Source organism: Triticum dicoccoides, chromosome 6A (genome assembly GCF_002162155.2).
Source record: "Triticum dicoccoides isolate Atlit2015 ecotype Zavitan chromosome 6A, WEW_v2.0, whole genome shotgun sequence".
In the NCBI taxonomy this organism is placed as follows: domain Eukaryota; kingdom Viridiplantae; phylum Streptophyta; class Magnoliopsida; order Poales; family Poaceae; genus Triticum; species Triticum dicoccoides.
The window spans coordinates 73,776,808-73,801,515 of NC_041390.1; the positions used below are offsets into that span (position 1 = coordinate 73,776,808).

The window sequence follows — 24,708 nt, forward strand, 5'->3', positions numbered from 1 at the left end:
CATAAGTTCCTCCAGATGGCATCTTAATTCGCTGACATGATGTAAACCATAAGTAATTAAGTAGTGTGAGGAGTACAATGAGAAACCATACAAATCATAGTGTGAGGAAGAAACGAGGCATCTTCTCTCGGAAGATCCTCCAGTCACCGGAACCATATAATTTAATCTGATCTCAGCCAAAATGCTAGTAATAAACAACACTATTTATAGCAAACATCCACGAGTACGTAACCTCCGCCCCGGCTCAAGGTCACACTCACGCACAGGCACGCTCGCGGCTTTGCCCCGATCGATGGCCAAGGTCGCGCCATTTCTCCTCCACCATGCGACGCCACTGCCCAACCTCAAGCTCCATGCTCCTCCGAGAAGCACCTCACTTCATGCCAGGCACTCCACGCCCGGCCTCGCACGGTGCGCCGTGACGGCTCCGACGAGCACCGCCACCACCACCACCGTGTTGCAGGACGAGGAGCCCTTCAGCCTCGACCGGTACATGGCGTCCAAGGCGGTGACCGTGAACGAGGCGCTCGACCGCGCCCTGCCGCCCGGGCACCCCGAGCGGCTCCTCGAGTCCATGCGCTACTCGCTCCTCGCGGGCGGCAAGCGGGTGCGCCCCATGCTCGCGCTCGCCGCGTGCGAGCTGGTGGGCGGCGACGAGGCCGCCGCCGAGCCCGTGGCCTGCGCCGTCGAGATGGTCCACGCCATGTCGCTCGTCCACGACGACCTCCCCTGCATGGACGACGACGACCTCCGGCGCGGCCGCCCCACTAACCACGTCGCCTTCGGCGTCAGCACCGCGCTGCTCGCCGGGGACGCGCTCCTGGCGCTCGCGTTCGAGCACCTCGCCCGGGGCTGCGCGGACCGCGGCGTGCCGGCCGACCGCGCGCTCCGCGCCGTGGCGGAGCTCGCGGGCGCCGTGGGCGCGGGCGGGCTCGCGGCGGGCCAGGTCGTGGACCTCGCCAGCGAGGGCGCCGACGTCGGCCTCGCCACGCTGGAGTACATCCACGTGCACAAGACGGCGCGGCTCCTGGAGGCCGCGGCGGTGTGCGGCGCCATCGTCGCCGGAGGAGACGACGAGGAGGTCGAGGGCATCCGGCGGTACGCGCGTTACGTCGGGCTGCTGTTCCAGGTGGTGGACGACGTGCTGGACGTGACGCGCACGTCCGAGCAGCTGGGGAAGACGGCGGGGAAGGACCTGGCGACCGACAAGGCCACGTACCCGAAGCTGATGGGCGTGGACGGGGCGCGCGCGTACGCAGCCGAGCTTGTGGCGAGCGCCGAGGCAGAGCTAGACCGCTTCGACGCTGCTCGTACAGAGCCTCTGCGTCACCTCGCGCGCTTCATTGCGTACCGGCAGCACTGATTAATCAGTGCAAGATTATCACAATGGGTCTCTCTATGTCACATCTAGATATGAGATATTATCTGATATATAACTCCCTCTCACATCTAACTCCTTCACCCTTGATTTTTTTTAAGTCTTCTATGGATTTGTTTTGTCCCTAAGGATGAGGGAGTTAGATGTGAGATAATATCTCACATCTAGATGTGAAATAGCAAACCCCTATCACAATTTGGTTGTAAAAACAAATCCTTGTGCCACTGTCCATTTTTTTTAACACAGCACTATCGAAGTCGGTCACATGCACGAGTATACACTTACCCCTATAAATGCATGCACTCACACCCTACCCCTACGAGGGCATCTCCAACAGTTTGTATGTTAGAGCAACTCCAACGGGCCGATCCAAACGGACGGCGCATTTGTTCGCTTTTTATTCGTTTGGGTCGGCCGTCCGCCCGGCGTCCGCCCAGTTTTGCATTTGGGTCGGCTGTGTGCCCAACGCGCCGACCCATTTCATGTCCGCATTTAACTTTTAAATAAAAAAGGCCCGCGGCCGATCATGCCAGCGGCCATGTCTCATGCCGGCACCATGCCAACGCCGACATACAGTGCCGGCTTCGGAAAATATCACCACAGTTCATGTTGGCGCACTCGCCAGCCGGCCGGCGCACATGCCAGCACACAAAAAAAGATGGGACTTGAGTTCGACCACACCATCGCGGCTCCCGTGGTCATGCCGGCACACCTGCCGGCATACAAAAAAGATGGCACTCGCCGCCATAGATCACGCGTCGTCGAACTTGAGCGTGTCGGCCTGCATCTTCTCAAACCACGGCCTCTTCCTTGGCGACACGGTGTTGAGATCCACCTTCATGATCTCCACCCCGGTCATCATGCTCGCGAGAGCCACTTCTTTCGCCTTGGTCTTGGCGTTGGCGACCCCGATCTCTAGCATCTTGGCTTGCTGCTCCGCCTCTAGCTCGAACATCTTGGCTTGCTTCCCGCGTCCAGCTCAAGCCTCCTTCTTTGGATCTTCATGAAAGCATTCATTTGCTCCGCCTTGAAACGTCAGTGCTCCTTCTCCCTTGAGTCCTTCTTATTCATCATGTCGTCCATGCTTGCGATCAAGGCGTTGGTGGCCGCATCTCGCTTGTCCTCCTTCTTGGAGTTGGTCTTCCCCCGCGGGCGTGCCGGCTCGCCCTCCCCAACATCCTCCACGGCTTTCTTCCCCCCACGGGACTTGAGTGCGGCATATTGCGCCTTGAACTTCTCCTCGTCCTTGATGACCCGATAGCAATGGGAAAGGTTGAAGCACTTGCCATTGTGTTGAACCTTGAATGCCTCCAAAGCTTGAAATGCGTACAAAATGTTTCCATGCAAGCATATGGGCAAGTGATATGCAAATGAACACGCAAAGGATGAACTTGATGACACAAAAGAGGGCGGCTTGCTATCATACCATGTCTTGCATGTCGATGCCGCTAACAGGGCGGGCCTTGACGCTCTCAAGAGTGGCGCAAAACTTGTTGCACTCTTGCTAGATCACCCTCCACCGCTTGGAAATGAAGACCCACCCGCGCGTGCTCACAAATTGGTAAGGTGGAAACTTCTTGCGCTCATGAAACTCTTGGTGGACACGAATCCAAAAGGTTGAATGCTTTTGCTCGGCGCCCATCTTGGGGTCTTGTTCAATGTCTCGCCAACACTCGCAAAGAAGCTTGTCCTCGGCCGCCGTGTATGCCTTCGTGCGCTTGCTCTTGCGCTTCGGCTTAGGACCGACGGCTTGGTTGGCGAGCTCATCCTCGAAAAAAAGGCTCCACTTCGATGTCGCACTCGTCCTCTTCCTCTAGCCCGTAGTCGTCCGGGAACTCGTGGTCGAGGGGGAAGCCGTCCAGGTCGATGCCGACCTAATCACGCATGAAGGCCGCCTGATCGGGATCATAGCCAGCGGCCGGCGTGAACGCCCCGCGGCCGTCCTGGCTTTGTGTCTCGTCGGGATTGTAGCCAGCGGCCGGCACACCGCCCTCGAAGATGAGGTTCTGCATGTAGTCCTCGTCGACGGACGGCATTTCCTCGAACAGGTTGCGGGTGTCTGGGAGTACGTCGGCCGGCGTCTGCCGCGCGCGTTTCCTCGCGACTCCGGATGATGAGCCACCGGCCACCAGGGTGGCGTTGAGGTCGATGGGTGCAGGCGCGAGCGTGGAAGGCGCGACCACGCTCACGTCGGGCGAGCACTCCCCGGAGAGGCGGGAGGCCTGCGGGTAGACGTGGAAGCCGGGGATCGGGTTGCAAGCTGATGCCCGGGGCAAGTCGGGCAGCACCATCCGAGGAAACGCCGACGAGCCGGTGCTGGCCGCGGCGACGGCGGCTTGGACGAGGCCGTGCTGGCTAGGGTTTAATCCTAGCATGTAGAGCGCCTCCCTCGTTGCCGCCACGACGCGGACGTTGGTGACCTCCTGCTGCGCGGCGGCCACGGTGGCGGCCTGTGCGGCGGCTTCATCCCTCGCGTCCGCGGCGTGCCTCCGGCCCTTCCTCTTGGCCAACTCCCTTGCCCGCTGTTCGGGCGTCAGCGCCTTCTTTGGCTTAGTCGCGGCGGCGGTCTTGCGTGGGGCACGAGGCTTTCCTTTCCCGGAGGGGGCGGCGGCGCCGGATGAGGCGAGGGAGGCGAGGCCGGCGGCGGCGTCGAGGTCTATGGCGTCCTCCATGGCGGGGTGTGGGGCGGGAGCACGCGCGGACGGGAATGTTTTTGGGAAAAATAGGGGGAAATGGCGGTGGCTGCCACCGAACAGCGAGCCCGGGGAGAGGAGTAGGCGCGCGTGTCCGTCTCGTGTCTGCGTCGACGCAAATCGGGCTCAAAATTAGGCTGGGAAATGGGTCGCCATGCAGACACCAAGCGGACACGCGTCCGTTTGGCTCGGCGCATTGGGCCGCATTTTCTGTCTGCATCGACCCAAACGGACGGCGGTGGACGAAATGGGTCGCCCCATTGAAGTTGCTCTTCGCTTGTTGGTAAAATATGTCATGTAATCAACCAACATCTTAACATACAACAACTCCAATGGGTTGTATCTAATTTGCCCAATAAGATATAAGATAATAAATAAGGTGTTTTTTCATTCTACATTGAAGCTTATGCAAGGGGTGTTGGTTCATGTACATACAACCTTCCTTTCTTTCCCCATTTATTGTATAACACATTATCAAAAATCCTATGTGACAAAGTCTACCAACAACTATCTTACAACCATTGGAGATGCCCTGAGTACCTCTGAAAGACTAAGTCGACACTTCATCTTGAGATTGACGAAGTTGTCATAGACGTCTTCATAATCGACGAATGTCTTCTCCCACTGTACGCACATCACCAGAAGGACTAAAATAAATCTAAAAACATACGAACACCATTGTCGTGTCTGGAACGTGAAGTATGTCATTACGGGCCTGTTCGGAGTCTCTCCCGCTCTGTAACTCCACTCCCAGAGCAACTGGAGCCATAGTTTAAATTTACGGAGAGGGGAAATAGGTACTCTACGGATCTTTGAATCTGGCGGAGCTGGAGGCTTCCCGAACAGTCCTTAAGTTTGACCAAATCTTTAACTCAGTAAGGGCCTGTTTGGATCGATGCTCCGAGATGCCCTGCCAAAAAAGTTGGCGCTGACCTGCCAAGCGCGAGCGTTTGAATGGCCACCAAATAATTGGCACGCCCAGTCCTTCCTAGCTTTGCTAGCTCAATTTCACGCCAATGTTTTAGCTAGGTGCAGGCGGCGAAGATCGGTCGCCAATTAATTGGCACGCCCGTGGTTGGCAGAGCCTACACATGCATAATCGAAACAGCCTCTAAGCTCTCTAGGATTAGAGTCCCAAGGGTCGATTGAGGGCGTACGCTTCCTTGACAAAGAAGTCAGGTTTCCTTTGTCACCCACCGGCTTCGTCGCCAGGCCATCTCGTTTGGGCCATGACGACGCGGTGGATCTTGGCCTTTGCTGGCGGGAGGGCTCCATCTTTAGATGTTTTTTTTAAGTTTTATTAGGATGTGCGGCGGCTCCCTAAGATGAATAAGGTTCTTCCTTTCTAGTCCCCGTTTCAGTGATGCGTCTAGCATCATCTGTGTGCGTGTGGAGGTGTGTCTCTGACGGATCTATTCTTGGTGAATTTGCTCGGATCTTGTCGTAGTCCGTCTACATTTGTGTCTTCAGGTTGGATTCTTTCGATCTACGTTACTCTTCAATGGCGATGGTTACTGTTATGTTGCACTGGTTATATGGAGGCTTAGCACGACGACTTTTGATTGTCTACTACAACAAGTTTTACCCGGCTCCAACATGGAAGGGGCGATGACAGCGGCACGCCTTCGGCTCGCTTCAGTGATTGTAGTCGTCATTAGGTTGTCTATGAATTTGGATATAATGTTTCTCGTGTTCGTTGTAGTATCATGATTAAAGAGGAATAGATTGGAAGCTTTTCAAGAAAAGAATGATTTTTTTCGTTGACGTACATGATTTTGATCTGGACATGGGTGACTGTTGGGCCCATTTGGTGGGAGGCTTAGGGAGTGTAGATGGTTTAGAGCATCTACAACCAGACTTGGCAAGTCCGGTCCCTCAAACGCCCACGGACGCGCCCGCGGGCATTGACCGTACACTCCTCAAAAAATACAGTCCACATCCGAAGACGTCAATTACCATATTTCAAATCCATACAAACTCATGCAACTACGTCGACGCACACGCATCATCCGACTACTCCATCACACTACACTAAACATGCCATCGGACTATCAAAATTTGGCATGTTTGGCTATGGTGGAGTTCATTCACGGCTGTCCTTGCCCTTCCCGACGCCCTTGCCGTCCTTCTCGCGAAAGTACCGGTCGAAGACGCGGTACAGATCGAGCCAGATCTGCCCATCGCCGGAGTTGTTCTCCTTCAGTGGCAGTCCGGCCATGGCACGGACCACCTGATTTTGCTCACGGACAAGGGCGCGTGTGTTCCTTCGCTGTCGTTTCTTCATAATGCGGGCGTGGATGGCTTCTTCATCCGCGGCCGCCTGCACCGCCACCGCCATTTCTGCCGCGAGACGTGCCTCGACGGCCCTTATCCTCTCCTTCCCACGGCGGGCCGCCCGTTCTCGGGGGGACTCATACTCTGCCCGACCGGTGATGGGGAAGGAGAGGTGTTCCGGCCGGGACCACGAGGATCCAGCAACAGAGGACCTAAGCGCCCGATGAGTCGACGCTATGGCGTCTCGGCGGACGGATCCATCTGTCGATCGGGCACTGTCCTTCTGGGAGCGGCAGAGTGCAATGCGGATTGCCATTGCCTCATCCAACCCACAACGGGATGACACCCCAGTCGACGGATCCGAACTGGTCAGAGTCCGATCCACTGCCTGCCATGGTGGATAAGGTCGCAGACCGCTGGAGGTGAGCTCGGGTGGCGGAGGGGAGTGGAGTGAAGTGACTAGGGTTTGATCCGACGAGAGGATAAGGACGAATATAAGTTGATCGGATGGGCCAGTATGGGTTAGGTCCGACGTGGCGGGCATGCCTGGACGCCCCATATTCACTTCATATTTGAACTGAATATAAGGGATGTCGGTCAGTCCGGACATTTGAGGGTCGTTTGAGGGGCCCGGTGTCATTCGAGGAGGGTCGTTTGCTGCTTCCATCACACACGCGACTCATTGTGTCTTCATGGGGCTTCTAGCTGGCCGGCTGCACACTACTACTGCCGTCCTGGTTTATAAGTCTTTTATGTAATTTATAATAAAATTTAACTAACAAAATGTTAGTGCATGTCAATAAAAATTATAGTGTTGTATTAGTATTTAAACATAGTCTTTAATGATATGATTTTTTATGACATGCATGAATATTTTGTTAGTTAAATTTACGATCAAAATTTAGCACAAATTATAATAAAGACCAATAAACCAAAACGGAGGTAGTAGTTTTCTTCGCCTCGGAGGGTGCTTTCGTTCTATGCAAATGCAACCCACGCTTCGTCCGCTTTATTCCTTGCCTGTCTGCCGCTGTAATCGAAAGCTCAACAGGTGATTAAGCAGCAACATGTGTCAATCCCGAAAGTGTTGCTTTGCACCCGAGCTCACATAGCTCGGTGAACAATAAAATCCGAAAAAAGTATTAAGAACATTTAAAAAAGATCTAATTTTTTATTACACAAAACATTGATGTTTTTCAACATTCATGAAAAAATTTGCTATGAAATCACATTAGTGTAGGTGTGGGCAAAAAAACAAAATTGATGCTTCAAAAAGACTGCTATTTGGGGCAACGATTTGTTTTTTCTTTTACCCACACCTACACGAATGTGATTTCGTAGCGAAGATTTGCACATATGTTAAAAACATCAAAGTTTTTTGCAAAAAAAATCCAGATTGTTTTGAATCTATTTAACATTTTTTTAGATTTTACTGTTCACCCAAGCTCATGTGAGCTCGGGTGCAGAACAGTTGTGCCGTCTTCCTCTCTACTACTCTCCAATTCGTTGGTTCTTCCCTCGATTCTTTCCGCCAATCTGCCCATTGAACTATTTGCTCTCTTTCTTATGATTTTGATTATTTTCTAATCTCCTATGCTCAGTTAACTGGCAAACTGTGGAGTGGCGATCTGCAAACATGAATATACTAAAACATTAAGGTCTCTAGGATTGGAGGCCTCACAATCAATTAAGGTCTTCAATTATGATTTGGTCACCTAATTTTGATTGGGTCAATAATTTCTCAAAACTCTCTTATTTAATATTTTATACAATACATCATGCTTTTTAATTTTTAAATCTTCATAATTAATTAAGGCTACAATTTAGAATTGGATCACCCGATTTTGACTGGATCAACAATATCTCAAGGCGCTCTCCCATTTAATTATTTTAATTCTCTATGTTCTCTAATTTAAAGTTTTTCATTCGATTAAGGTATTCAATTTTGAATTTGATTTACAATTTTGATCGGGTCAGCGATTTTTCAAATTAATCAGCAGCAACCGGCCTATGAAAACATATCAACCCCTCACAGACTCCCATCACCTAGAGAAAAAAACGCCACCATGATAGCACGAATACAGTACATGCAACTACTGATGAAAAAATATCCCCACATAAATATGGGTTGATTAGCGAATAGCACAGAATCACTCCGTGGAAGGCCCACCAAATAACCACATTATAAATAAACATAGAACACACTCCATCATCTCCCCCACTGGTCAAACTAAATATTCCATCAGTGTCAAACTATAAGGGTTATTAGTTTTTTGGAAAGTCAAAATTTTTAACTTTGACCACAGTATTAAATGAAAAAAATGAAAATTCATTTCATGATGAAGCTAATAACATTGATTGGACATTATGAATTTTGATATATTTCTCTATAAATTTAATCAAACTTAAATAGGTTAGACTTTTCAAAAGAGTAATACATCATATACTTTGAAATAGAGTGAGCAAAGAAATTTAAGAATCACAACAAATTCTCTTTTTTTGAGCATCAGTACATACACAAGTGCTCATATACACGCGCATACACTCACCCCTATGAACACGCACACGCACACCCTACCCCTACAAGCACCTCCGAGAGACTGAGTCGGCATATCATCTTGAGATTTACGAAGTCACCGTAGGCACCTCGTCGTCGACGGGAACGTCTCCTCCCACTGAAAGCGCATCGTCGAAAATCCTAAAATAAATCCAGAAATAATGCGAGCACCAGGATTTGAACACTGATGGGTTAGGGATACCACTTCCACCTAACCAACTCAACCACAGGTTGATTCGCAGAATCACAACAAATTCAACGACGCGGCAAAGCACGCCGAACCCTTCTACTATGTATCTAAAGACCAAGTCCTCCTACAGAAGACGAAAATAGCCAATAAAAGACATGGCAAGTAATAATATAAACCACAAGTCACATCAGAAGTTCTAATTGCAATAGCAGCATCTCGCCCATCAGCTCTGATCACTTGAAACAACAAAATGGCCCTGATCAGATTCTGATTGTGAACGTACATACTGGAGCATTTGCACATATACAAATGTTGGACTAGCCGGAGCTAACGCAATGCTGTCAAATGGTATTCATGTTCATAAAACGTAGTAGATCATGGTAAAACGGACGTCAACACCGTACTACAAAGTACAAAAGATCTTATCGACTATTAGGAGACTCTGAGAAAGCGTGTCTTCGCCAAGGTTAAAGATTTAACTGTTCAACCTGGCTACTCAACTATTTATGAGCCAATTGTGTGCAGTGGTAATTCTGCAAGCCACTTCATCATACCAATATAAGAGCATGATTTATTTTTCCTTAGTATATAATCGATTCTTTTAATAAACAAAAAAATGTTTTTCTATCTATATCTCATCCATGCCAAACAAACAAAAAAACCTACCATTCAAGCAGCATATGTTTGATGTAACAGGATGATGTCAATATAACATGACTGCCCTAAGTCAGACGGCATCTGTAATTAACGAAGATTTTACAGGTTCCTGCTGCGGCTGCTGTGCTACTTGTTGTGGATAGTTTGGGTAGCCAGCACATGTCCCATACCCATACATGTTTGGGTCCTGAGGTTGAGTAGCATATCCATAAGCCCCGTAGCCTTGTCCGTAGCGATAGTAGCCAGCATTAGCAGTAGCACCACCCCAGTGGTTGAAGTCCTGTTGAGACTAAAAATATATAGCTTCAATTGGTTGGAGGGGTAATGAAAGCAAGTGCAATATGTGAGAGATGAAATCACCTGAACTTGTTTGTTTGAAGGGCTTCGACCCCATGAAAGCCTCACGTTCTGCCCTCCAATCATGGTACCTTGCAGCATTAGCAGGGCTTCCTCTGCAGAGGATCTGAATTTTACAGTAACAGACTGCTTAGAATTTAGATGAATATACTGATTGGTACCAGAAAACTAGGGTAAAAATAGTGAACCTGCTAGCATATTGAACAAAACCACATCTTTTGCCAACAGGTATCTTAACATGGACCACATCACCATATGGAGTGAAAACTTGTTTCAACACATCCTCAGTAGCTTTGGGGTCAAGGCCACCAACAAATATCTGCATTCACCAAAGATAGATGATCTATCAAACATAACCAGTCACTAGGCTAGTTGCTTGCATTCAAGGAAATAGAACAAAGAACGCACAGTGGAATTGCTAGGATCATTGTCAGTCTGAACCCCCTGAGAACTTGGTACTGTAAATAATAAAGACAAATAAAGATATACTGTCAGGCTTGAGGGATATTGAACTGAAAAACAAATATATGAATAAGTATGACATGCAGGTTATAAATTTTTCAATTGACTTGAAAAGGAATGCTTGGTAAATGCAATTGCTCATACAAATGCCATGTCATGCTTCACACATTCTACCTAGCAATAACTAGGTCAAATATATACTGCAGTATCAAGCATAATGAATTACAACTTGTTCATTAAACAATATGTAGAGACAAAAAGGGCAAATCAGGCGTATCAAATATCATTGTGCATCAAATCTCAGAAACTACACCGAACATCAGAACAAAATAACACTGCAAGATTGCAATGACGAAAGTGTAGTTCTTGTAGATAGTGTATCATTCTTCAGTCCTTGGACAAGTACTCAATGGCCAAAAGAACTAATAATGAGAAGACGAATAACAAACTTTAACATATTAAATTTCAGAGTTTGCTTTTGAAAATTACTCAGGCCAACTATGCAAGTAAATAATTAATCATATGTTAAAACGCCTGCTGATCAATGCAATCAATGGAACTTGCAGGACCCCAGACAATTGCAAACCTAGCTTGCAGCAGCCTCCAAAAAAGATGCCGATAGATAGACCCACCTTTTCAACAAAAATTGCCATACGAACAGTTATTATGGCAATCAGGCTAATATGGTGACTCTACTAGAGTTGCTATAAAACCAATACATGCCCAAAAAATGAAGTTGTTTATAAAGCTACTCAAGCCATTATTAGTGCTCAAAATATCTCAACAAACTTTGAAACTCAAATCCAGAAAGACAATAAGACAGCTGAGTGTTTGCAACATTATGCCACAGAAATAAGCTGATTAGCAAATAAACAAACACCAGAACTCAACAACTAGCTGTGACGCCAAATCTCAATTTGACAAAGCTAACTAATACAGTTGCAAGGAAATAGAATCACAAGGTGCAAATAATCGGTTAACAAACTAAACAACCACACAGAGGATGTGTGGCATATAAAGATGTCACAGATCCAAACATTTCATTATGGGTAGTATAGAGAAATGTCACGACTCCACAAATTACGTTATGTGTGCACGTGCTTTTATCATATATGATTTCTTGGATAAACTTAGCACAAAGAGCCTCCGGGTACAAAAGGTTCTGACCATTCCTAAGAAATCTGTACAACTAAACCCATGTTTGGAAGGCTTTTTTGGCATTAATCTAAAACTTGATTGGCAAGGACACTGATATTTAAGCATAGCATCCAACACAACAAATTTAAAAATAGTAGGGAGAAAAAGGTAAGGACTACTCACACCCATAACTGTTTTACAAGACATTACACTATACACGTTCTGCCACAGATCCTACGACCGATGAAGGTTGTGAAGTTCAAGAGACAGCTTTAATTAAAGATTCAGGAAGAAATAAAACGAGTACGTGGAAGGAACGAAACTGGAAAGGAAGTACTGGATACCAAAAGAACCAGGTTCAAATTTAGGACATAAACGATTAACACTGACCTAACAGAGACCACGCATTACACAAGATATGTAATGCTGTTCATGTCAGTCGTAGAGAGCCTGTTGATATCCTGCTTCGACACAATGGGAGTTTATGAGTATACTTCAGAATCCTAATGTATTATTAAATTATCCGAATTCACGAAGGAACTGTTGTGGATCTACGAACTTATTGCTCAAGCCAAGCTTCGACACATTTTCAACTAGTAATAAAGGAAACTGAACCACAGAAGGCTAATACAATAAGTAACTGCAAGAACAACTAAGGACAAAATGAGCACATAAAATCAATTACAAGTCAACTGCAAATGTACTAATCTTTAAAACGCTGCTAAAACAAATTAAATTTAGCCGACAAGGATTTAGTTCTTACCTTTCTCTTGAACTCCAGTTGCTTTTTGCTTATTTGCAGCTGGTCCGATACGCATGGGCCTTGAAGAACAGAGCATCCCATTCATTTCAGTCATTGCACGAGTTTGCTCTGTGGGATCACCAAATTTCACAAAGCCATAGCCCTTTGGGCGCATTGTCAGTTTATCCGTTACAACTTTTGCACCCTTAACAGAGGGATACCGTACCCTAAATGTCTCTTGCAATACGTAGTCTGTGACATCAGCAGCCAAATCACCAACAAATATTGTGTAATCAGCGCCATCATCATGTTTTTCACCAGCAGTCGCCCAGTTCAATCTGTATGCCATCTCAACATTTGGCATCATTGCCCCGTTGAATGTCTGAAGAACCCTTTCAGCACCAGCACGGCTTGTGAATTCAATGAAGCCATAACCTTGAAGTTGTCCAGTCTGCTTGTCACGAATCAGCTTCACAGATTGCACCTACAAATTAAAGAGGACAATACGAAAGATCAATATACTGTGTGTAAACGATAGACACAAACTGATAGTATAATTTCTAGAACACATGATGATAAATAATCACAAATCAATATACTGAGTTGTTTTTCAGAAAGTATAAACAGTTAGCTGAAGAATATTAGTGGTTTGGAGCTGGGCCAGACACACACAAACGTGTTTTACGTCAATCACGGATACGTATTCGTGTTTGCATCAAGCGTCGCCCAAGGGCCCACAAAAAACCACTGGCAAAATCCACATCGACATATTGAACCAATTATACAGCGGATTCTGAGGAGATGGCACCGGAGAGCGAGAGGCACATATATACCTCGCCGGTGCTCGCGAAGCAATTGTAGACGTAGTTCTCGTCCATCCAGTACTGCAGGTCCCCTAACCAGAGTGTCCTGACCTCGTTGGGCCCAGCGGGCGCCTGCGTCGGGGCAGCCGGCCGGCCGTAGTACGCGGCCTGCTGGGGCGGCAGCGGCTGGCCCCACATCTGCGGGGGCGGCGGCGCGTAGAGGTGGTGAGGCGGCATGGGCGGTGGGATGGCGCCCCACTGCGGCGGGGCGACGCCGGGCTGCGGCTGGGGCATCATGGCGGCTGGTACGATGAACCCTAGCACGGAGAGGGAGCAGGAAGAGATTGGGATGTGTGCGCGTGAGGGCCAACGCGAGATACTATGGGGTTGTTCGGATACGGTGATTGGTTTTTGTGAAGTTCTGTTTTGTTACGGTAACAGATCCAAGGATAACGAAAGATTGGTTTTTGCAAAACGAAAAACTGAGTTACCAATTTTTTTAACAAAACATGAGCTTTATTTATTGGAAAATAAGGTTACATCGTCAATAAAAAAATACAATATCATTCTGTCAGCGAGCAAGACGCACGCCAAGAAACATTTCTAATCGATACACGGCTTAAGAGACTAAGAGGCAACGCTAGGCCAGAATGGGCCTAACTGGAGAAGGATAGGAGCGTAGGCGGCCGGCAAACGGCTAGTTTATAATGCATGTGCGTGTGACGTGTGAGAGTGGCTTCCTTCTCTTTCGATTCCCCTCTTTGTAATCGAATTCTGCCATGAAGTAGTGAAATTCGAGATCGAGACCTCACAATCTGGCATCAGAGCCGTTTCCCCATCCTGGATTTTTTCAGTCGACCATCACACTCGGTTCGCCGACCGCCGTCGCGCTAAAGCCATGAAAAAAATCTTACTGGAGACCAAGGCGATCTACGAGCTTCTGCGCACTGATTTCGACGTCGCCTTCTCCAAGAGCTCGGCAGAGCGCAACGACGAGATGATCTCGGCCCTTGCCAAGCTCGACAACAAGCTGGACCAACTCTCCGGCCGCCTCGACGACGTCAAGCTCGCCATCGGAGTTGACCTCGACGAGCTCCGTGATGAGATTGGGGCGGATCGTGTCAAGGCGTCACCCCCGACTGCACCGTCGTCTCCTCTAGGCCCGCCTGTTTCCACCAAGGGTGCGTCCTCGAGCTGTAGCGACCTAACCCGAAATCGGTCAAGTCTCTGTGTATCTATACTATCACAAGATCATGCTGGCACACACAGGACATTGATGAAAAATGTCAAAGTTCAATCACACCTGATTTATTACACCGAATCTCATATCAAGTCTTTATTATAATAGAATAAATTCGGTCGAAGGTCAACTCAGAAGAAAAAACTACTGCTGAAGCGTAGACGATAAGCGAGCCCATCCGACTCCAAAGGACAATCACCGAGCATAGATCGTAGCCTCACTCTTGGTCGGAAAACTCCTCTGCAACATGAGACATTGCAGCCGTGTAGGTCGGCATTTTGAATATGTCGGCAAGTCAAAGAGAGAAAAAACAATAATAATAATAATGCTATCACTCTATGCAATTTTGGTTATGGGGCTCTATGTTTAAGTTTTTTGTGAAAAGCAATTTCTTTCCTACATCAAAAGGATTTGCTTGCACGTACTACAAAATATTGGTTATTGTTGAGATGGTTCCATCAACCAGTGTCTCCTACCCAAAATCATTATAACCCATGAATTTATTATGTTTGGTGTTGAGAGTTCCGAATAAATCCAATTCCATAGGCTCAAATGTCCGTGACCGAGAACACGGCTAATCGATTAGATTTCCACTCTGAAGAGTCTTGTGCACTTTACCCGCAAGAATCGTTTCCTCCTTCATGTCCTCGTACTACAGGGTATTTAAAGACGGGACGAACGAAACAGGGTCTTTCATAGAGATCCTCTGGGCCACTGTCGGTGCCCATACAGTTCTTCTACATCTGCTAGCACCGTTCGTCCAGAGTCACGCTTAGGGTCGACCAAGCCAGAGCCCATAATGGCTTGCGGCAACACAGGTAAGCTTTCGGTCAAGGTATATCCATATGTCTCTTCGTAGCTGGGTGAAACTTTCCGCAAGATGTCATGACGCTTCTCCATGCATCCCGGGACCAACCACTGGGTACTTCAGGGTGCTCGTCCATCCGTCCTCCACCCAGTAGTGAATTGGAGTCCGTCTTGAGCATCTTGAAGTCTTGGGGTTGTCATCATATTGACTCTCACATCTTCCATGTGTATCACTCAACCAACCCCGTCTACAAGGCATAGCAAAATAACTACAATGTCATGGGCAATGGTGTCATGCGGATTTTGGGTTCATCCTACCACATGATACTACTCAAGAACTTGGTTCAATTACACCTACTTGCATGCATGGTGGGGAGGATATCAACTAATGCAATAAAACATAGGTAATAAAAAGAATCACTAAAAAATATTATTCCTAGCTCAAGTCATTGCAAATTTATTGACTTGAACAAATTTCGTATAAATACAAATTCAAATTTTCAAACATGATCAAATTTGATATCTACATAAACTTTAAGAAATTTCCAATCTAGAGCAAAAAGAATCAAATTAAAATATTAAATAACCTAGGAGATATTAATTTTATAAGATTGAAACTTTTGTATTTTTAAAAACAGAAACGAAAATAACTAAAAAAACAGATCGGTTACTAGATACATGCCGGGCTGCTATTGGTCCAGGGAATTGTGCGATCCGTACCTAAACAATGCTTAGTCATGAACTAACGAAACTACGTGCGTTCGATTAATATAAAAGGAAAACCGGCGAACCGGTTCGACCTAAACTATAATAAACTGTATACTAAACCAATCTAATAAAATAAAACCATACTGTTGACGATCTAACCTAGGTCATCAGATGAAGATCCAATGGACGGGAGCGGGCGTGGGCTTACATAGGTGTTCGGCGATGGCAGGCAACTCGGGCGTCGGCGGCGCAGTTGCTCTGGCGGCCGGCGGCGGTGACGGGCGACTGCGATGGCGCGAAGGGGTTCTCAGGGTGGAGTTGGTGGAGTTCGTAGGCGTCTGTGGTGAGCGGGGCGTGCTCGCCAAGCTCCTGTGCCTGCACGCTCCAGCGAGAGCACGGGATCTTCGACGCGTTGCTGTGGAGCAAAGAAGAAGACGCGACCATGTCAAAACAACACAATGCATCGAGAGAAGTCAGAGGGCAGAAGGAAAGGCCTCGGGAGGACCTAGGGGCTGTTTGGATGCTGCCCTAGCCAGCCCTACCAAATCGTGGGCGAGCCAAAACTTTGGCGCAGCATCCAGCCGCCCACGCCCTGGCCAAGAGTTGGCAACAAAATGAACTGGAGATGCCCGTGGAGCCAGGGCGTGCCAAATATTTGGTCATCATTCAAACGAGTACCCAGCACCTGGTCAACGTCCAATGTTTTGGCATGGCGGCTGTTGGCTGGAATCCAAACAGACCCCTACCGACGTCGAAAACGACGTCGATGGATGGCGGCGGCGATGAGATTGGAACGGAGGTGGCGATCGGGGTGGTGAGTCTTTGGACATGAGGTTTAGGGGGTTCGGTCGAGGGAAGCAAGGGGTATATATAGGGCATATAGGGGCTGTTTGGATGCTGCCCTAGCCAGCCCTACCAAATCGTGGGCGAGCCAAAACTTTGGCGCAGCATCCAGCCGCCCACGCCCTGGCCAAGAGTTGGCAACAAAATGAACTGGAGATGCCCGTGGAGCCAGGGCGTGCCAAATATTTGGTCATCATCCAAACGAGTACCCAGCACCTGGTCAACGTCCAATGTTTTGGCATGGCGGCTGTTGGCTGGAATCCAAACAGACCCATATACTTGGGAAAGGGGGCGACGGGGAATCGCGATCCCGCGAGGATCGAAGCGACAACGCGCTCCGCACGCACTCTGGTGCTCGTGCCATGGGCGAGGGGAAGATGACGAGGTGGGGCCTTCCTGTCGATGGGCGTGGGGAGGGGGCGCTGGGTCGGGCGGCCGACCCGTAGTGGTTTCGAGCGTAGGCGGGCAGGCCGACTCGGCTGGGTGGGCCGCGGCTCGGGTGGCTGGCGGGGCCGGCTGGCACTAGAAGTCTTTTTTTAAATTTTGACAGAGAAAAAATAAAATAAAATAAATAGAGAAAATAAAAATAATTTTATATAGGACACACATATATATATAAATCAAAATGAACATAAAAAATAACCCTAAATGATGAACTATTTTTCAGAGGCAGAAAACAAACTTAAAAAACATTTTTTTCATAATTCCAAATAAAATGAAATTTGAATTCAAATACTTTTGGCATTGTTTTATTCTGACTTTTTGGAGTGTCATGTTATCCCCTCTCATACTTTTGATCAAATTATTTGGCAAGAATTTTGAAAATAATTTCAAATGCCAATTGAAGTGAATTCAAAATCAAATAGAAAAATATTCAAATGCCTCTGAAATTTGCAAATTCCACCACAATTCAAACACAATGCCATAGATGCTTAACTAAAACTATAAAACATTCCAAATTGAAAATTTGGAATGTTACACGAGCAGCGCATCGGGATGATCTGATGGTTTCCGTAACGAGGGTAATCTTGGAGCAGCGGCGCCGAATTACGTGCTGCCACCGGCTCGAGGTATGTCCTCAGACCAGAACCCATCGCATCAAATCATTCAGCCTCCAGAGTTGCTTGCGCCCGGTTGCAGATCCTTATACTGCAGGGGTCTTCTCTTAAGATTCAGGGATGATGACACAGGGCTCCGGAGATCTTCTTGTGTTATGGTTGTCTTAGGGTACTCTAGGTGTTCATGGTCCTTTGTGTTTGCGTTTCAGTGTGCTTGTAAGGATCAACTACTTTATAATGTTTCGTGATTTGAATGAAAAAAAATTCTAAAAAAAACAACCTGATGTTGTGGGGTATGGTCCTCGAATTGAGTTGCAGAGATTTGATGGCTCTAGTTGAGGTGATTCTTGGTACAACAATTGGGCGACAATGTATATTTTTTTCTTCTGATTTTTATGATTTCTGCACTTAGTATGGCGTGATGGGCCACACATCTTTTTTCGGACGTGTTCGGTAATCATCTGACTTCTCAAATCCTTGAATCCACGCATGGAGTCCAGCCAAACGCGTCCACCCCTGGAGTTTAGCGACAGAAGCCGGCGACGAGCGCAGTGTATTTTTCAAGAAGCTGCGGAGCTGGTCATTCCGGGCTCCCAGCTTCTCGGGGAGTTGGAGTTTGCTCAAAATTACGTGCGGATGCCACCGCCAAGGAAGCGTACCGGTTCGATTCTTATTTCACGAGCGACACATCCAGCGAGCGCCAAGTGAGTTCCTTCCTAGTTCGTCTCAAGTGAGTTCCTTCCTAGTTGGGCCATATCCAGCACAAATGGGCTCACAGGCCACCCATTATCCCAGGCGACTGGGCAACAATGAGCCTAAATGGGCTTCTGGCCTGCAAGGGTCGATCGAGCGAAGAAGCTGCGCTGCCGAACGATCGCTAGACTCCAGGATTTTTATCGAGAAGTTGGCTGCTGGTTTGGGGCTGTGGAATCGAGGAGTTTGAGGTTGTGGAGGGTTCCCGAACACGCCTATTAGTATTAGTGATTGGGAAAGTTAGAGATATAGGTGATACGTACTATACTACCCTATTGCCAAGTTTATAATTAGTAGTTCTAATTTTTTGCTAATCACTATTATCCAACACTCTAGGAACAAACTTAAGTCATGGCTAGTGCCACTTTACATACAAAACAAATGATCAGCAACCTATCTTCTTATATACTCTGCACATTTTTGCTAAAAAAATGCAGATTAATGAGTATCTATTTTAACCAAGGACGGTCTTCTTTTGCCAATTTGCAAATCACTCTATTATGATGCTTCTTGAGCTAGCTGGAGACACGTTCAAGAAGTTCAATCGAGAAGTAACCAAACGTGCCAGCCTCCCAGGTTCATATATACGTCAAAATTTTCAACTACCTACATAAGTGGATTTCACTACAGCTAAAAGTAGTGGCTGATCCGGAGGTCAGTAAGTAAAACTAGTGTGAAAGCTGAATCGTGCGATTGTATTAGGACCACTAGTTCTAGCTCTCACCCGGGACTCTCTCTAATGCGATTGTGTTACATACTCTATATGCCACCACATATATATTTGCTTTGAGCCCATGGAAATTCACAAGTTGCTTTCTCTCAACAATGGCTTGTACAAAAGTAAGAAAACACATTCTTTCTAACAAAGCATGGAGACAAGTTTTGTGTTTTTCTCAAAGAAAACGTGTACACAAGTACCAGGACATGTCTATGTATTGTGCCATTCTGGGAGTCGGACTTCTTTCCTCAGAATGTTAAAAAAAATTAGCCTGTTGTTGGCAGACCCAGATTATGATAAGTTTAGACATGAAAAAAATCGAGTACTGTATTACTATATTCACCAAAGGTCCAATATCAATGTGAAGTTTGTTTTATCATTCGCCGGACTGTTTTTACAATAGTATTTGTGTGGAATCGTGGGTAAACTTCAAACCCAATTAACCATTTTAGGGTATATATATACAGTGTTATAAGAGGATCCAAAAATATTAATCCAATGTGAGCCATGACTATAGTGGTGGAGCTTAGGGAGGGCAAAAGGGGGCCATGCCCCCCCCCCTCAATTTTTTTCTTTACATATACATATAATATTTAACATTGTTTGGGCCAAATGTAACATAATATAGTAGATTAGCCCCCTCAACTCTGTTTAAGACTTACTTAGCCCCTTGTCAAATCACGATGAAGCTCCGCCACTGCACTGACAGACATCGGAAGAAGGTAGGAAAATCTTCTTTATGTATTTGTTAGAATACAACTAAAATTTTGTCTTATTGGTGTGTCCAGCATGCACTATTGACGATTAATCAACATGGATGGTATGCGCCTCCTCAGCTATGTAGTCAAAATGATGAACTGGATTGTGGACTGCAAAATCAGCTAAGCCACTAGAATCTAAATATGTGGTTCCCATTCATCAAGGTGGTCATACTAAACTCAAATGTTGGTGAGGAGAAATCTGTTGAAGGCACTATGTCAAGCAATTAAACCAGCTCTTGAAGTTTGAGGTCAGCAACATCTATACTTTGATTTTCGAAGGAGCCATGTAGTCATGCAATGAAAGGGCTTTAACGTGATTTGAGAGGGGGCTAAGTGAGTCGTAAACAGAGTTGAGAGGCTAATCTAGTGTATTATGTTAAATTTAGCCCAAATAATGTTAAATAGTATATGTTTATGTAAATAAAAAATTGTGTGTGTGTGTGGGCGGGGGGGGGGGGCATTGCCCCATTGGTCCTCACTAATTAAGCTCTGTCACTAGGTCAGTGTATGTAACATATTGAAGGGGCAATCGTTCTCTCCTAGAAAATTTTGAAATAACAACAACAAGGCCATCTAAATGAGCAATATCCTCTCCATAAAACTTTAGGATAACAGAGTGTCATGGAACCGATGCTGGGGAGAGCATGTATCTGCATAGCAACATGTTGCATAAGACATAGAAATTTCAAGAAATGGAACATGAACTGTCATATGTCTTACCTTGCTTCAACAACATATACAAGACCACATTTGAATGGGAAATTTCTAGTCTGAGACATCATGTAGACAAGATTAGTTTAAGTTATGTCCCAATGATGCTTTCATAAACTACAAAAATATAAATACACTCTGTCTTTTACAACTATTTTTTTCCGTTAAAGCCTAGAGGTACATACTCCCACCATTCCAAATTAGTTGAAGTTTTAGTTTTGTCCTAAGTCAAACTACTTTATGCTCGACCAAGTATACCTAAAAATGTGTTAATACCTAGAACGTCACATATACATATTATGAAAATATATTTATGGTGAGTCTAATGAAACTATTTTGGTGTCATAGATGCTAATATATTGTTTATAGATTTGGTCAAACTTAATAAATTTAACTTTGGGCAAAGCTAGAACTTCAACTAATTTGGAACGGAGGAAATATTACAGACGAGCAATTATGTGAAACAGAGTTTTGAAACATCGTGCAATGCTGCACATATATGAAGAAAGCTAAAGACACTACATAAACAAAGACGAGGAAGTCTAGAGAAGGAGCCTGATGGCAGATCAGGCAAGAACACATCGCACAACCACAACTAGAGTCTTCAGAGGCCAAAGTAATCGTGCTCGCCAATAGGGTCCCCAGTGGCTCTCCTCCGGTCTAGTTGGCGTGTGCACCTAAGGCTTGAATGATTTGAGCTGTAGATAACAGATAAGCTTCTCTGAGCTGAGACTCCAAATTCTCCACTAAATCTGGGGACAAATATCTCTCACCTGCCGTCGTGGAACATCGCAAACAAAGAAGCTCTAACATCCTTGGAGTTTCAAAAAATGTTCACATTTGCAAAAATGTTTTAGTTTTCAAAAACTGTTCGGTTTTTCAATTTTATTCGAGGGAGTTTCAAAAAGAATTTGCGCGTTTCCAAAATTTATTCACATTTTTCAAATTTTGTTAATAGTTTAAAAAATGTTCCAATTTTTAAAAATATCCATATATCCAAAACCTTGTTCGTATTTTGATGAAATGTTTGTGTTTATTCAAAATTTGTACACAAAAATTGAAAAGTGTACGCATTTCAGTAAACATTCATTTTTTTTAAAAAATAGTGATTTTTTATAAACATGAACAAAAATGTTCGTGTTTTTGAAATTCGTTCGCAAATTTCTGAAAATGTTCATGTTTCCCAAAATAGTTCACATGTTCCAATTTGTTCGGGAGATTTAAATAAATGTTCATGTTTGCAAAGTACATTCACGTTTTTCAATATTTCTTCACAAATTCAAAAAATCTTTGGAATTTCCGAAAATGTTCTTGTTAAAAATTATTAATAAATACCCAAAACTTTCATGTTTTCAAAAAATCACAATTTCAAAAAATTGTTCACATTTTGTTTATGGGTTTCAAAAAAATTCCTGTTTTATAAAAATGTTACTGTTTATTTTTTTCCCACATTTTCAAAATTTTGTTCAGAATTTCAACCTTGTTCAGAGATTGAAAATAGTTCACTGTTTTCAAAAAATGCGAGTTTCCCTAAAATAATTCACAGATTTGATAAGAAGGTTGAGTTTCTAAAAACATTTCTGTGTTGAAAAACTGTTTCAGTTCGAAACTTAAAATGTTTCAGATTTGCCGCTAGCTTTTAGTTCTTATATTTTGACGCTGATGCATAGACAAGAACCAACGTTCGGTCCATTGTCTAGCTACAGTGCCGAAGCTGGTATACAGAGTAGCCTGCTCGCGGCACCCTCTAATGGGACAGCCCAGTCGTGCTCACCCTTGTGCGCCGCGGATCTGTTTGACGCAAAGCACGTCGATTAGGAGATCCCCTGAATAGGAACCGGGCCTCCTATGAGACACCCGCAGGCTGTATTTGAGGTGGATTCGCACAAAGTGCATGCCAGCTAGGCCGACCCATTCAGACGAAGTTAACAAAAATGGCGCTATAGCTACTAGAAGACATTGTAGTGGCGCAATACGGTAGCACCCAGTTTCATTGGGAACGGCCAAGCTAAAAGTAGATGGTGCGAGAAGGGATGACAACGGAGCACCGGCCGTCATCTACAGGATACCATACGGAGCCAAATCCGACAGATCTCGAGGTACGGATCCTAAGCTAGGTGTCTTGCAATGATAGTAACAAGGAAACTGGATTTTATCCAGGTTCGGGTTCTCTTAAAGAGATAATACCTTACGTCTTACTTGTGTTTATTATATTGGGGTATAGTACAAAGTACATGTGTCTATCACGAGATTGTTGTGTAAGATTTTAATGATCTATCGACTAGTCTAACCTCGGTTTATATAATATACCGAAGGCCTAGGATAATAGGAGTCTTATGGCGTGTTCGGTAGCCCTTTGGCTCCGCAACTACTCAGCTCCAGGTCGGAAGCCCAGCCGGACGATCCAAATCCTGGTTATACAAGTGGGAAGCTGGCTATTCGCATAGTGTAAAATTAGAGGAGCGATGGAGTTGGAACATCTGAGCTCTTAGTAGCCTACGTCAGTGGAGAGGAGTCATCATCTTCTATGCCAAATCTTTTGGAATCTTCCTTGTATGTGTCATGGGCTGTCCGAAGTGACCCAGGACGAAACCGACAAAGGGGGTCCTTTGTCCAGCCTATCTGGCCTGGTAAGCACCCACTCGCCCAGGACATCAACAATAACAAATGGGCATATATATGGGTTTTGTCGATTACCTTTACCGGAATAACAGACCCTACCATTTTAGAGGCTCTTTGCGTGTCCTGAAGCTCTTGCCTTGGCAAAGGATCTCCTCCTGACCAACATTATCATCACATTTGATTGTTAGGTGGTACTACGAGATAAATAAGGCAACATCGGGGGGTCAGTATGCGGCGATCATTAAGGAGATACAGGCAAGCGCGATTGAGTTTGATTCATGCATGTCCATATTTGAAGGCCGATGCAGTAACGTAGAAGCAAATAGTTTAGCGAAAGTGCCCTTCTCAGCTCGAGCTCATATGAGCTTGGAATAAACAGTAAAATATGAAAAAATGAAAACAAAATAAAACTGATTTTTATGGCAAATATTGACAAATGTTTTCATTGCTTGCAGAATTTGACATCCGTGGAAGTTGTGGCAAAATAAAATCAGGACTCCAAAGTGCTTTTGGAATAATATTTTTGAAGCATTGATTTTTTTTTGCCATGAATTCCTAGGATGTCATTTCATGATGAAATTTTGCAAGCATTTAAAACATTTGGCAGTGTTTTGCTAAAAACAAAATCAGATTTTTTTTCTTCAGAATTTACTGCTCATCCAAACTCATATGAGCTGGAGCGCATATACTCCACGCCCATAGTTTGGCTAAATGTTTCATTACATCTTGTTTTAGGCAGGCATGTCTATATTACCCATCCACATGAGATTATGATTATCCCTTGACATTGCTCATCAATAAAGTTTTTGTCCGCGCCTTAAAAAAACCGGTTTCACTGTAGCATCTCGGTCAATAGCATAAGTTTACTGCATTGAACCGGTATCTTGGTCAGTTTTTATTTTAAAAATTATTAAATACATGTTGAACATTTTTTAATATACGCTGACTTTTTTGTTTTAAACATTATTAAATACATGCTGAACATTTTCATAATATATGTTGACATTTTCTTAATATATGATGAATATTTTTAATAATTCATGCTGAACTTTGTTTAATATACGATGAACATTTTTGTAATATATGTCGAACTTGCTTTTAATACATGACAATGATTTTTATAATGCATGGTGAACTATTTTGTAATATACGTTGAACATTACCTTAGTATACGACGAAATTTTTTAATATCACAAGAAAGAGAAGAAAACAGAGAAAAAGAAACAAAATAAAAAAG

At 45.3% G+C, this 24,708-nt stretch overlaps 2 protein-coding genes across 3 annotated transcripts; one reads left to right on the forward strand and one right to left on the reverse strand.

The window, feature by feature from the left end:
- The first annotated feature begins 292 nt into the window (after nucleotides 1-292).
- On the forward strand, nucleotides 293-1,516 carry LOC119315662 (geranylgeranyl pyrophosphate synthase 7, chloroplastic-like). Its single transcript, XM_037590198.1, has one exon. The coding sequence runs from the start codon at nucleotides 293-295 to the stop codon at nucleotides 1,361-1,363; it is 1,071 nt and encodes a 356-aa protein (XP_037446095.1). The 3' UTR covers nucleotides 1,364-1,516.
- Nucleotides 1,517-9,636: 8,120 nt separating this feature from the next.
- LOC119315063 (polyadenylate-binding protein RBP45-like) lies at nucleotides 9,637-13,618 on the reverse strand. 2 transcript variants are annotated; one of them, XM_037589733.1, is made up of 6 exons: nucleotides 13,281-13,618; nucleotides 12,469-12,931; nucleotides 10,515-10,564; nucleotides 10,295-10,425; nucleotides 10,110-10,212; nucleotides 9,637-10,038 (listed from the first exon to the last, which is right to left on the reverse strand). In XM_037589733.1, the coding sequence occupies exons 1-6, from the start codon at nucleotides 13,545-13,547 to the stop codon at nucleotides 9,820-9,822; spliced, it is 1,233 nt and encodes a 410-aa protein (XP_037445630.1). In that variant the 5' UTR covers nucleotides 13,548-13,618; the 3' UTR covers nucleotides 9,637-9,819. The 2 variants fall into 2 exon arrangements, with proteins under 2 accessions (XP_037445630.1, XP_037445631.1); XM_037589734.1 differs by having other exon boundaries at nucleotides 9,820-10,029; nucleotides 13,281-13,547.
- Between the last annotated feature and the right edge of the window lie 11,090 nt (nucleotides 13,619-24,708).

Coding starts and splice junctions, on each gene's coding strand:
- LOC119315662 (XM_037590198.1), top strand. CDS start 293: ATGGCCAAGGTCGCGCCATTTCTCCTCCACCATGCGACGCCACTGCCC.
- LOC119315063 (XM_037589733.1), bottom strand. CDS start 13,547: ATGATGCCCCAGCCGCAGCCCGGCGTCGCCCCGCCGCAGTGGGGCGCC. Junction 10,565..12,468: donor AACTGGAGTTCAAGAGAAAG/GTAAGAACTAAA, acceptor TATTATTTACAG/TACCAAGTTCTCAGGGGGTT. Junction 10,039..10,109: donor CTTCAAACAAACAAGTTCAG/GTGATTTCATCT, acceptor ATATATTTTTAG/TCTCAACAGGACTTCAACCA.